The sequence below is a fragment of the Mastacembelus armatus genome, chromosome 5 (assembly GCF_900324485.2).
Source record: "Mastacembelus armatus chromosome 5, fMasArm1.2, whole genome shotgun sequence".
NCBI lineage: Eukaryota > Metazoa > Chordata > Actinopteri > Synbranchiformes > Mastacembelidae > Mastacembelus > Mastacembelus armatus.
In genome coordinates this window covers 21,619,715-21,632,306 of record NC_046637.1, presented here as the reverse complement: position 1 = coordinate 21,632,306, position 12,592 = coordinate 21,619,715, and the positions used below count along the sequence as shown (strand labels likewise).

General features: G+C 40.6%; 1 protein-coding gene and 1 non-coding gene across 2 annotated transcripts; both read left to right on the top strand.

The window, feature by feature from the left end:
* Positions 1-2,252: 2,252 nt before the first annotated feature.
* On the top strand, positions 2,253-3,800 carry LOC113130685 (G-protein coupled receptor 22-like). The gene has a single exon (XM_026307493.1). It carries the CDS (start codon positions 2,253-2,255, stop codon positions 3,798-3,800), a length of 1,548 nt encoding a protein of 515 aa, XP_026163278.1.
* A 4,679-nt stretch (positions 3,801-8,479) lies between these two features.
* trnaf-gaa (transfer RNA phenylalanine (anticodon GAA)) lies at positions 8,480-8,552 on the top strand. Its single transcript has one exon. It is a non-coding gene; the product is annotated as a tRNA-Phe (tRNA).
* The last annotated feature ends 4,040 nt before the right edge of the window (positions 8,553-12,592 follow it).

The window sequence follows — 12,592 nt, the reverse complement described above, 5'->3', positions numbered from 1 at the left end:
GAACTAGGAAGAAGAAGAACAAGAAGTACTTTATTAATCCCCAAGAGGAAATTAAATTGTTACAGCATTTATTAAAGTTATTACATTTAATATTATTTAAATTATACAAATTGATAATAATTAATTAAGTAATTAATAAAGTAATAAAGCAATCAACCTTCATGTAGAAAAGTAAAGTAATTATTTGTTTTTGGGGGTTGGTGAGTGTGTGTGTGTATGTATGTGTGTATAAAAAAAGGAATATAAACAAACTAAAATAATCAAATAAAGGGGGATAAAGGGTGTGAACATGTCCTGCCTAGTGAAGACGTCAAGGCCAACAATGGTGCCTACGGCAATCTGCCAGGAGCCAAGTGCTTGGTAAGAAGTGAAAGAAGTACGTTTCATGTCATTTCTCGGGGGTGTGCACATATTTACCTGGTTCACCTGAGATTATTTACATGTGAACAGTGAACAGAGTACAAGGGGGGGGGGGGGTCGCATTACCTATAATGAGGTGAGACGGGAAAAAACGGACTTCTCCTTACGTTCATACGGATTAAATAAGAAGTGATGATTTGTTTTCGACTTGAATTGTTTCACTCAAAAGAAAACATTTCAAGCTTTCTAGCCATATAATTCTTATTTTTAGGAGCCAAGTATTCGCTGAGATTCTGGTTGTTTTATTTACGCGTCTGTGAAGAGAAATGGCAGAGACAGACAAGGCAGAGATCGCACCCTGTCGGCTTTCTTTATTTAAAAAAAGCACGACGTTTTGTTGTTATTATGATGGTATACCACTAAAACCAGATTTGAATGATAGATTTCTTTTATCTGTACGATCAGAATTGACGGAGTAATTTCAGTTTGTTTCGGCCTTATCAGGAAACGATGCGTCAAAACGCGCCGGCGCTTGCGTCGACCCCAGAGGGTTTTAAGCAGCCAGTCGGGTTTAAGCAGCCAATATATATATATAGCTCGGTGGCTCCACACCAGCTAACGGGGCTAGGCTAGCTGGCTTTGACATTAAGCAGCCAGTCAGTCTAATTAGCAATCACAGATAGCCGCTGTTATGCTAATGCTTTGTTTTGATCTGTTGCTATGGTGACCTAAGCCCAGAGTGGGAGGGGGAGTGACACAGCGCTTTACACACGCTGAGTGAATGAGACGCTAACAAAACTTCACCTCACACAACGGAGGACTACAGAAAAACTATAAGACCTATCGAAATAATTCTTTCACTAACAGTGCCAGGGGGCTTCAACGAAGAGACTGATCTGCTTTTTGTGAAGATATTCCAAAAAATGAACGATTGGTGGCGAGTTAGAAACAGCCTTCATTTGCGTTTTCCCCCAAAACCCTACGACGGTTTTAGAATGGGAGTGAATGAGAGATTGAGCAGTCACTCTCTGTCTGTTTGGCCACGTTGCGAAAAAACCGTAGGTCCTATGAAAATAAGAAAAGCATTGCCTGAAAGAGGACAAAAATCTCTACTACTTTTGAGAAAATGGTGTATGAAGAGTCAAAATTGTGGCCGTGACGGCGAGTTAGAGAGAAAAATTTTCCATAAAGTTAACAGCTTCTCCCGCTCTAGCTGTGACGTCACACGCTCTAGCCTGCTAGAGGATTCTGCAATACACACCAATGGAAAAGTTGAAAAATGAGCAAAAACACCCTAAAATATAAACTGCCAGAAATCAAAAAGTATAAAAGATATCAAGAAGCTGACTTAAAGACTAAAAGTTTAAAGGGTCTAGACCGGTTTAAAGTTGAAATGACGTTTCTAGCCCAAAGTATGACGATTTGGGAAGCTCAAATAAAGAGGAAAGTTTCATGGAAGTTGAAAGTTTTCTCCATAGAAAACCATTGTAAAAAAAAGGTGAAAAAAGTTGAATAAAAGAAAAAGTATAAAAGATAAAAAGAAGAAAAGTAATAGCAGGAAAGTCCTCTGAAAGATGCACGTTTTGAAGTTTGAACGGAGTTTCTAGCCCAAAGCGTCTGGAAGAAGATAGCGACCGAAGAAAAGGGCGAAATAATAATAATAAAAAAAATAATAAAGAGCGAAGATAACATAAGTGGGAGAGCTCAGCTCTCCCACTAATAATAAAGAGCGAAGATAACATAAGTGGGAGAGCTCAGCTCTCCCACTAATAATAAAGAGCGAAGATAACATAAGTGGGAGAGCTGAGCTCTCCCACTAATAATAAAGAGCGAAGATAACATAAGTGGGAGAGCTGAGCTCTCCCACTAAATATGAGGACTGAGTAGTCATCATGGAGAGTGACAGCTTCACCTCAGGCTCAGTCACCACTGAGTGGCTTGGGATGGCGCCTGGCCTGGAGGGAATGGGAGTCCTTGAGGAAGAGGGAGGAGGGGACTCGTCCAGCAGCCCCACTTTCTGGTATATGCCATACTCACTGGGCTTCCAGGTGTCTCTAACCACCTTCCTCATGCTGGAACTAGTGTTGGGTTTCAGCAGCAACCTGATGGTGCTGGTGCTTTACTGCTCTCAATCCAATTTAGTGGACTCAGTGAGCAATATGGTGACTGTAAATCTACATGTGCTGGACGTGGCTGTGTGTGTGCTGTGTCTGCCCCTCACTATGGTGGTCGTGCTTCTGCCTCCAGGGCCAAACCTGGCCTTTCTCTGCTGCTTCCATGAAGCCTGTGTCACCTTTGCTAGCATCGCCACGGCCATCAACATCCTAGTGATCAGCTTGGACCGCTATGACATTTCGGTACGGCCGGCCAACAGGCTCCTGACGACACGCAGGGCAGTGCTACTCCTGACTGCTGTTTGGGTCACCTCAGTAGCTGTGTTTTTCATCCCATTCTTGGAGGTGCAGTGGTCCAGTGGAGCGGGATCAGAGGAGCGAGGGCAGGTGGCACCCTTGGCTTTGTCCTCACGTGGCATTAGTGCCACAGTAATGCCAGCATGGCGTAACAGGACACTGTTGTGTATTGGTGGGCAGGGCTATGACACAGGTGTGGGTATGTATTACCATCTTCTCCTGCAGGTACCTATATTTTTCACCACTGTAGCAGTTATGCTGTTCACCTACTCCAGAATACTGAGGGCTTTAAACATCCGCATTGGCTCCCACACGAAGAAAAGCCAGCGGTTCAGGGGACCCTCCGGCAGGGGGAGCCACAGGAGACAAAAAAGGAAGAAAGCAGGGCTCAGAATGATGGATAGTACAGAGGCAGGAGGGGAGCAGTGCACCTCAGATGGCAGCAAACATCTCAGCCACCCTCCCCTCATTCCTTCCCCCTCTCCCACACCCACAGCTACCTCCCCTCCTGCCCTGTCTTCTACTGCCCCATTGGTGACCTCTGACATGGAAGCCACCATCCCCATGCCAGCACCCATGGGTGTCCAGGCTTCTGTTTCAGCCATCATTGCCTTGCGGCGGGCAGTACGGCGACATCGGGACCGGCGAGAGCGACAGAGGCGCGTCTTCAGGATGTCCCTGATCATCATCACCACCTTCCTGGGCTGTTGGGCTCCTCTCTCTGTGACCAACATGCTAATCCTTGGCATTGGCCCCAGTGATGCACTGGTCAGCCTGCGCCTCTGCTTCCTAGCCTTGGCCTATGGCACCACTGTCTCCCACCCTCTGCTCTATGCATTCACCCGACAGAAGCTGCGGCGTGCCCTCCGTGCCAAGGTTAAGAAGAGGGTGGTGTCCCTGCTCCAAGTCGACCCTTCGCCAGGGGGAACTGTTATACACAACTCCTGGGTGGAAAACAGGAAAACTAGTCGGCAGGTGCGGCTTGAAGCAAGTGAAGGGACTGACCGCTGCCTGGGAGAGGCCTTGTGAGACTGACACACATGGGTTGGGCTAATATAATTAAAACCCAGAACAGAGACACAGGTGTGTTTCATTATGAAACTCACTGTTGCATGAAGCTGGTGGTGTGAAATCTCCACATTTCCACCTCTGGGAGATATTTGATTGTTACCACCAGCAGTAAGCCCATGCTGCACAGAGCTACCTTTCACCTCAGGCAGCAGTAGAAGCCGGATGCTGTCAACACTGCGCTGCAAACACCCTGTGCAGCTGCAGAAAATCATACAACAGCAAAACACACAAGTGTATATAATTTCTGTTCTGTCAAACACTGTTTAGATATGGAGTTGTATGATAGAGCGTTCTCATAGTGGTGCTTACATAAGTGCTCCAAAAAATGTGTTCAGCAGGCAGATGAATTGATCTGCCTCCCACTCAAATGCTCCAAGGCAGCTTTAAAAATGTAGATGCACTCCTAACACATAAATTCTTTAAAAACTACTTTGAATGTATTTAATATTGTCTTTGACTTAATTCTGCTCTGAATGCTTGGCTAGATGGTATAGTATGTATTCTCAACAAAATGGGGAACAGGTTGGATGTTCACGAGAGAGACACAGTGGGTGCTATATGAAACATGATGACGATATGTGAATGTGCCAGAGTTTTTGAAGAGGATGAGTCCAAAGAGAGCAGATAAGGAACAAGTCAGATTCCAACTAAAGAGTGAAACATGAAATGCAGTTTTGCTGTAGCTTAGTTATTATGCCTTCAAATGCTATTGTGTTTATATAATATATTATTGATGTTTTGCGTATGCTGCAGGGAAAAGGTAAGCACTTTGTGTAAAAGAATAGTTTGACATTTGGGAAACATGCTGATTTACTTTCTTGGAGAGAATTCAATGTTGATATTGATGTCACTCTTACATCTGTGTGGTAAAAATGAAGCTACAGAAGCGGCTGGTTAACTTAGCTTAGCCCCAAGACTGGAAACCCAGAGAAACACAAGCCTTGTCATTTTGACAGCTTTAGTAAGGATTAAACAAACTACCATGCTAGTGAGCTTTAGATGTGTTGGTGGTGAGATTTTGGGACCTTCTGACAGGGACAGCCTAGGTTTTGGTTTTTCTTCCTCTTTTCATTCTTTGTGCTAAACTGCACTAACCAGCTGCTGGCTGCAGCCTCATACTTATCACAGATATGACAGTTCTATCAATCTTCTTGTCTGACTCTTGACAAGAAAGAAGAAAGTATATTTCTCAAAACATTGTCCAAAAATCATGTCCCTTTAAATACAGTAGCTTAAAGGACATCCATCTTATAATTTATTAAATGCTGACAGAATTATAAATAAAGTCAGCTTACAGAAGTAGTTTGTTCAGATAACATTTTCACAATATACAGTTTTTAATAAAAGGCAATTGATCAAAAATTCAGAATCAGTCAACACATCTATGACATGTTCTTAACAAGAACTCATTACTTGTAGAAGTATTTAATGCAGGTTTCTTGATTGGGCTTGTCTTATATTTAAAGTGTCTCTATATCTTAATGTGGGGAGATTTGGGAAACTATCTTGAAATAACATTCATGTACATAATGTAAATACTGATCGAGGTACAAGTCAGTCTGTCTCTATGCCATTTTGGACAGATTAATCTAGATTGCAGTTGCAGCTTGCTCGTCTCTGTCATCAGATGCCTGGTCCCTTGGGTCAACTCAACCTTAGCGCCCAGGAAAATAAGAGAGCACTGACAGGTTGGTGAAAAAATTATTAGGAATATGATTTACTGATGACTTTGTTCTACCTGATTGTGTCTTCACTGCTCTAATACCGTGCTCACGCTGGGGCTCATTTCAGAGGCCACATGACATCTTGCACAACCGTGTGAACTGTTCTTGAATGTAAACACCAGAAATACATGTAGATGTTAAACTGTATGTATAGACTACACCAGGAATATGCTATATTTACAGATTACTGTCATGGTGTTGTTTTTATGTGAATGTATCACCATACGAAGCTATTTGAATATCAATAAATATGAAATACTAAAATCAGCATTTACTGCCTCTTCCTGTGCTCATTAATGTGTGCTACCTGCACATGAAAAAGTATTAAATATAGAAATATTTCTATAGTTCCGGCTTTGTGTATAACTGTAACAGCTGCATTTTCTTCATTATATATTTGACTTTAGAAAAAAAACCTGCTTTGAACAGCATGAGAATAATGTACAGCTTTGTCAGAATAGCTTGTATGATTATTCCAGTGGTACCCAAAGGGAGACAGTGGTACAGATGAGCTGAAGAACACCAAGTCCTCAGGGACACAACCATACATTATTGCAGTAAACAAGCACTCTTGCATTTAACATTTATTCTCTGTGGTCTTCGGTATGTTGAACAGAGGTGGCTTTTGTGCAGGATACACAACAATCAGAATGCAGCCAATAATATATTGAGTAGGTGGAGCTATTTGTATGTAATTTTAGCATCTTCTTGTTCCTGTTGGTATGGTAAAATCAGACTTCATTGTTGAACTGGCTTTATGCCTTCACTTAGCAAGTCATTTGTTTTATTGTTTCAGTGGGTACATGGGTGCCCTCATCAGGCAAATATCACTTACCTGGGGGTGTCATTCTCCTAATCCCAGGAATTTACAGTACAGATTTCTACTACACATGAGATAGATACACGAAAACTGCCAGAATGCTGCTTGAAAACTTTTCATGGGCTTTGTGTGGCGTGGGAGGGAGGAGCTGAAGACCTCAGCATAGGAGAAAAAAGGTCATCTCTGTGGGATGAGTCCTGAGATAATTCAGCAGCACTTAATGCCAGCAGCGACAGCCGTTGGGTTGCCACTACCTCTCTGATCATTTTTGCAGATTTGTGAACATAATCAATCAATTTATACGACCAGTGATAACAAGTTAGATGATACAGGCTATATATTAAGGCAAGGGTGGCTTTACAGGGTGGAGGACACAAGATAGTGTGTTTCAGCTTCTAATTAAAAAAAGAAGATGACCCTACCTTAGGAAACCAAAAATAACTTCAATGGCAAAATAAATGCAAATAATAATAAATACTGAAGTATCTAATATACAACTAAGTAGCCTGCTAAATAAAACGGCTACACAAAAGGAATGATTAAATGCACAAATAACAATTGCTCAATCATGGGACAAAGTGTCTTACATTTATTATTGTACACAGTTGTTGTATTTGTGTCTGTATTTTAACGAGGGGAAGATATAACCTCGGGCTAAAGCGGGACTGGTAAACTGGGAATTTCAGACTGGGACAATTCCCTGAACATCCTGTGCTGTTTAAGGGTGAATGACTATTTTTATTTATTTATTTTTACATTAATTTCCCCTTATATGCATGAGACAAATTTGTTTTTTTTATATAAATAATAGGCTACTGTAGGTTAAATTCCTGCTGCTGAGCCAACAACAGTATATTGTTGAGTGAGTAATACCTGACCAGTATCAATATTACAATTCTCGTCCATGTAATACAATTTTGTTGTAGCCCGACCCAAAGAAGAATGAAGCCAGTTATTTTTAAAATAACTAATCTGACGAATGAAAAATCCATATTTACAAGATTGTGGACAGATGTTCATCCACTTCTTTTTCAGCTGCTCTCATTTTACATCAGCATGTCTGGCTTGAGGACTGCACAAGTTAAAGCTATAGCCTAATCTAAGGTGTATGTGAGCGGATATGAATGTGTTATCATGCGGTTATTACACCACATTGCAAGAGTTACATTTTATTCATATATCTAAATTAGAGATGAGGCTTTTTGCTGCTTTCAACTTTGGAAACAGTTTTTAAACATTCAGTCAAAAAGCCTGTAATGATGTACGACACCGACCCCTGGTGGACAGACCGAAACACTGCAAAGGCTGTTTCTATCGTTTTGAGCGGCCGACAGGTGGAGTTGGGAGAGCGCTGGATTGCACATCTCAAGGTCTCCGGTTTGGTCCTGCCAAAGTAGTTATCCCCGACATGAATTGTATCCCCTGCCGCGGGAGCGCGCATGCATTCAGAATGAAGGTGGACCTGGGTTGTTAGGCTTGAATTTTAGCTAAGCTAACGAAAAAACAGTAACACTTGGATTCTTTAGTCATCGTATTGAATATAGTTCTTTTTCTGCACGATGTTTTCTAATGTGTCTTTTAATTTGTTTATCTTTCTGTCGAAAGTTATTGTAGCCATTGTCAGCGTTATGTCAGGCTGTAGCCTATTTTACGTGTTTGTCGAACTTCTCCAATGCACTGAGATTGTGAGGTCACTGTTTGGAAGCTACATTCAAACACGTTATGATCTGATCTTTCTTTCAATACAATATACTGAATCAAATAGCCTGCACATTAAACAGCTACAATAAAATCGAGTTCGACAGGAAGTGTAAACAAGCCTACAATAAACACATCACATTGTCACACATTGAATCCAAGTGTTACTGTTTTTTCGTTAGCTTAGCTAATATTCAAGCCTAACAACCCAGGTCCACCTTCACTCTGAATGCATGCGCGCTTCCGCGGCAGGGGATACAATTCTTGTCGGGGATAACTACTTTGGCACGACACATCCTACGTTAAGCTTTGTTGTTAGTACTAAGATACCGTTACAATAAGCGCTGACCTAGGTATATTTGAATAATAAAATAACTATCTTATATAACAGCTCTGCCGAAATAGCTCAGTTGGGAGAGCGTTAGACTGAAGATCTAAAGGTCCCTGGTTCGATCCCGGGTTTCGGCAGTGTGAATGCAGAGGGGTACTTGTACTCTGCACCTTTCTTTTGAATTCCCGTAATAGTTTCAGTACTGATTGTCAACCTTTTACTGAGAACACTGATTGCCCGAGAGTTGCTCTGTGTTATGGGACCACCTATTGTACATTTGGAAATTTGGGCCCTCTCTCTGCTGTTGTAACAGGTCTGAGTGCCAGCTGAGGCGTGAAGAAGCAAGAGAGCCACAGTCCAAGGGAGCAGGTCCAGGCCACGGGGCAGCAAACAGGTCGGGGATTTGCGTCATTCCTATTGAAACCTGGATGAATGGACAGCCGGCTCTCTGTGGTGATGTGCTAATCAGCAGTGCATTGATAATGAACTGAGAAAATGGTTCAGGGAACTAAAATCGCCAAAGATCGACAGGAGAACACAGAAAAGGTGCAAAATGTTCTGATGTGTTGCAGGGAAACTGTGTATATGTGTATATAAACTCAACGTCCACAGGCTCACACCCACTTAGTAAAACCAACAATGACTGTAGGGGAATTAATAAGACATACAGGGAACTGAGACATTTTAATGGGAATAATTGGGATACAGCATTTAGGCCTGATGAAAACTCTCAGTAAAAATAGAACCTCCCACAAAATGAGACCCATAGTACACCTTGTTCCTGTAACTTGTTTGTCAGTGTTTTAAAAGAAGTGAGAATAAGATAAGCTAAGGCAACATAATTTGATTCCCAGAAGGAAAGAGGCATGAGAGGTAGGAACACGATATAGAGTAATGGTACCACTAACACTATGCCAACAATTACAGTAATCAGATTAGTACAGTTTTTTGTCAAAGCCTAGTATTAGTATTATAGCCTAGTAAATCTGTCTTTGCTCTGTCAATCATATTCCTCTATTTTTTGTGTTAGTTACAGATTGTATGGACAGCAGTAAATCCTGACAACATGCAAACAGCTGCTTGAGCAAGTATGCTTGAACCTTGAAACTAATTGCGTGCCTTATTTCCTAATAGATGTTCTGCTCTCTCATTTACTATGTAATTTGTTGCTGAATAATACAGTGTTCTGTCAGTTATGTAAGCTCTGTCTCTCTCTGTTGCTCCTTTCTCATTGTGGCTAGCACTGTTTCCACTGCTGTAGCTTGGCTTCCTGGTGGCTTTGTTCCCGCTGCTCTTGGTGAGCTGCAAAGAATGCCTGAATTTGCCAGTCAAACTCTAAACCCATTCATTTTAGTGTTTGAATGAAGCTTGCAGGTGGAGAGCAGTCCAGGCAGCAGGATGGATGGGCAAGCGCAGGCAGAGGATGTTTTTGCTCTAATTAATAAAAACTCTATTCATTTTAGTTCCACTTCCAAGCAGGCCTGGTCAGTTTGGCATTGCTTAAAAGGCTTGCATAACTTGCAGTGACTTCTACCCAGCCGAATTTCCCTGTTTTTGTCCTATTTGCATAACAGATTGAACTCTAACTAGCAGAGTGGTAGATACTGCCAGGGATTAACCTTTATAAATGTGTCTCACAAAGAAAACACAGATAAGCAGTACAAAGATGAACAAAGTTGTATGGTACTTATGGTTGCACTTGGTCAGTACTAGTATAGCTAGCTGATGCATTTCCGCAGTTAGTGCAAGGGGGATCTCCACCCATGAAAGGTAGATGATGATGATGATGACGACAATGATTATTACATTCATTTTGAGAGGAAGAGACATACCAAAACAACATGTTAGTACTGCGGAACTGCATGAAATCATTTATTTTGTGTAAAAGCACAAAATTTGTAATGTATCCATTTGTTGTTCCCATTTGTTGGAAATGGGCATTCATTTAAAACTATTTGATAGTTATTCCACAATTTAATTGTACTTAATCCTTATTATTCTGCAATAATTATTATAGCATTTTTGGCTGTCACACCCACCCTCCTTTGAACTCGTTTGTATCCAGGTTCCAAATACAGTTGGCTGTAATAGCTTGGCAAGATAATAACAAATGGCTAGTCATTAGCGTAGCTAGCTTACAGTTTAGCTAAAACAATGACAAGTGGAAATAAGACTTTCATTAAATTATTTCATGAGTGGTAAGAACATAGTGGTAGCAACAACTTCAATCCTCCTTGTAAGCTATGCCCCCAATGTAAACGGCCAGAGAGCAGTGAGAGCAAATCAAAACCGTAACACTGTGGACCATAAAACCAAAACAAATAGCTGAAAGACACTCAAATGTCTCTGTAGATCTAAGTGAAACTACAGACTTTGCTGGTAATCCTCTGTGGGCTTGTCAATACAAGCAATGATGTCTATAATACACATATTCATCTGACCCACTGTTGACATTTTTAGTTCATTAACCTTCAATATTTCATATTTGATTATGTTATCCATATGTTTCATTTTTATTTGAAATAGCAGAAAAATATACAGACTATATTCAGTTTATGTTGGTCAGTTATAGATAAGTCATAAGTGAAAACACTGAAATGGTTTACAGGGTAATTTAAACACATAATCATGCATTTAATCCTGTCTGCAATCATGTCTTGAATGTTTGGCACTATACACATGCAAACACAAACAACACATAAAATGGCTCTGTGCAGCAATATACTGTTGAATGCCTGAAGTCAAAATGTGGATGAACAAGTTCAGTTATTCAGACAAGAGATTGCTAAATTACACATCTCATACAGCTCTGCATGTTTCTGAGGTCATGGAAAATACAGCAATTAGAAGAAATATGTTCCTGAACTGAATTTCTTGTGACATAACCCACCATGATGAATACAGTCTAATTGTGACAATGGAAGGTTGTCTAAGGGAACTGAGTATGATTTCGCTTTTGTTTTTGAGACAAATGGAGGCATTATCTTCTTAGACTGTGTAGAAAGTACCAAGCCCACTCACTGTTCCTTGAACAAGTTCCAAGGACAGTGGGCTTGTTTCTCATGTTTATCTGTATAGATGTTGTCGTTCAGATTGGGGTTGTTCTTTCCCTGCTCTGTACTGACCTTTGCAAATGCGTAGGGATAAACTACGTCATTAAATCAAAGCCGCAATTGAGAAAAGTTTGCAATTATTACTCTTTTTTTCTTTTTGAGAGCTTATGTAATAACATTACAAAAACAATATTATCAAATAATCTAAATTTCTGCTGTGGTAAAGGCATCGCCTGGTTAAATACATTTTAAAATGCATTTTAGGATGAAAAAAAAATATTTTTAATTATCTGCACAAGGCACAGTGCTCCATCCTGATGTTCCTCAAAGTTTAACACTTCCTTTCAAGTTCTAGTAAAACTTCATTTCTCTGTTCTCTCTTTCTTCCCTTTTGGGTGTAGATCTGAAGGATCACATTGGCCTATAGGGTAGTACTGGGCGTATGTGGAGTTTACTGACCCCGTGATCTGGATGTTCCAAGCCAGATGAGGATCACTGACATCATTCCCTGAAGAGTGAGAGTGCCAGGTGCAGCAGTCCAGTCTCTGTGCTCTGTCTGTGAACTTACACAGTCTGAACTCCCACATGCATCACATTCACCACCCAGTAAATCATTTTATGTTTGTTCAACTTAGATACATAGACAAATTCTCCTACTACCTCAAGTGTAATCATGTTAGGTCAAAGTCATTATATGAGTTTAAAACTAATTATGTTAAATTAATAGAACTTTAGAATACAAATGCACTATACTTATATTAAGTTGAATCAACTGTTTAGTCACATGGATCATTAGAGACAGATTTGTTTAATTCTATGTTTCTTCATTTAAAAAGTCAGTTCTGTGACATTAATGAATTCAATTGATGTCTTTGTGTATTTGAGCATGTGTTATTTTTTCACATGGCTATTGCATCTGTGATTTTTCCACCATCTGGCAAGGGTCTAATAAGTGAGGAAACTTAAAATAGAAGCTTAGTAATAGACCAAATATGAGATAACAAGTGTATGGTTGGGTTGAGAAAGTAAACCTTTGCAGACAGAGGATGTATAGTATCTGCTTCTCTCCTTGCTCCTCCATCATCTAACAAACTCATGCCATAACCGCAACCTGCCTAACGATA

What these genes read in the sequence shown, in the direction of transcription:
- LOC113130685 (XM_026307493.1), top strand. Translation starts at nt 2,253, where the DNA reads ATGGAGAGTGACAGCTTCACCTCAGGCTCAGTCACCACTGAGTGGCTT.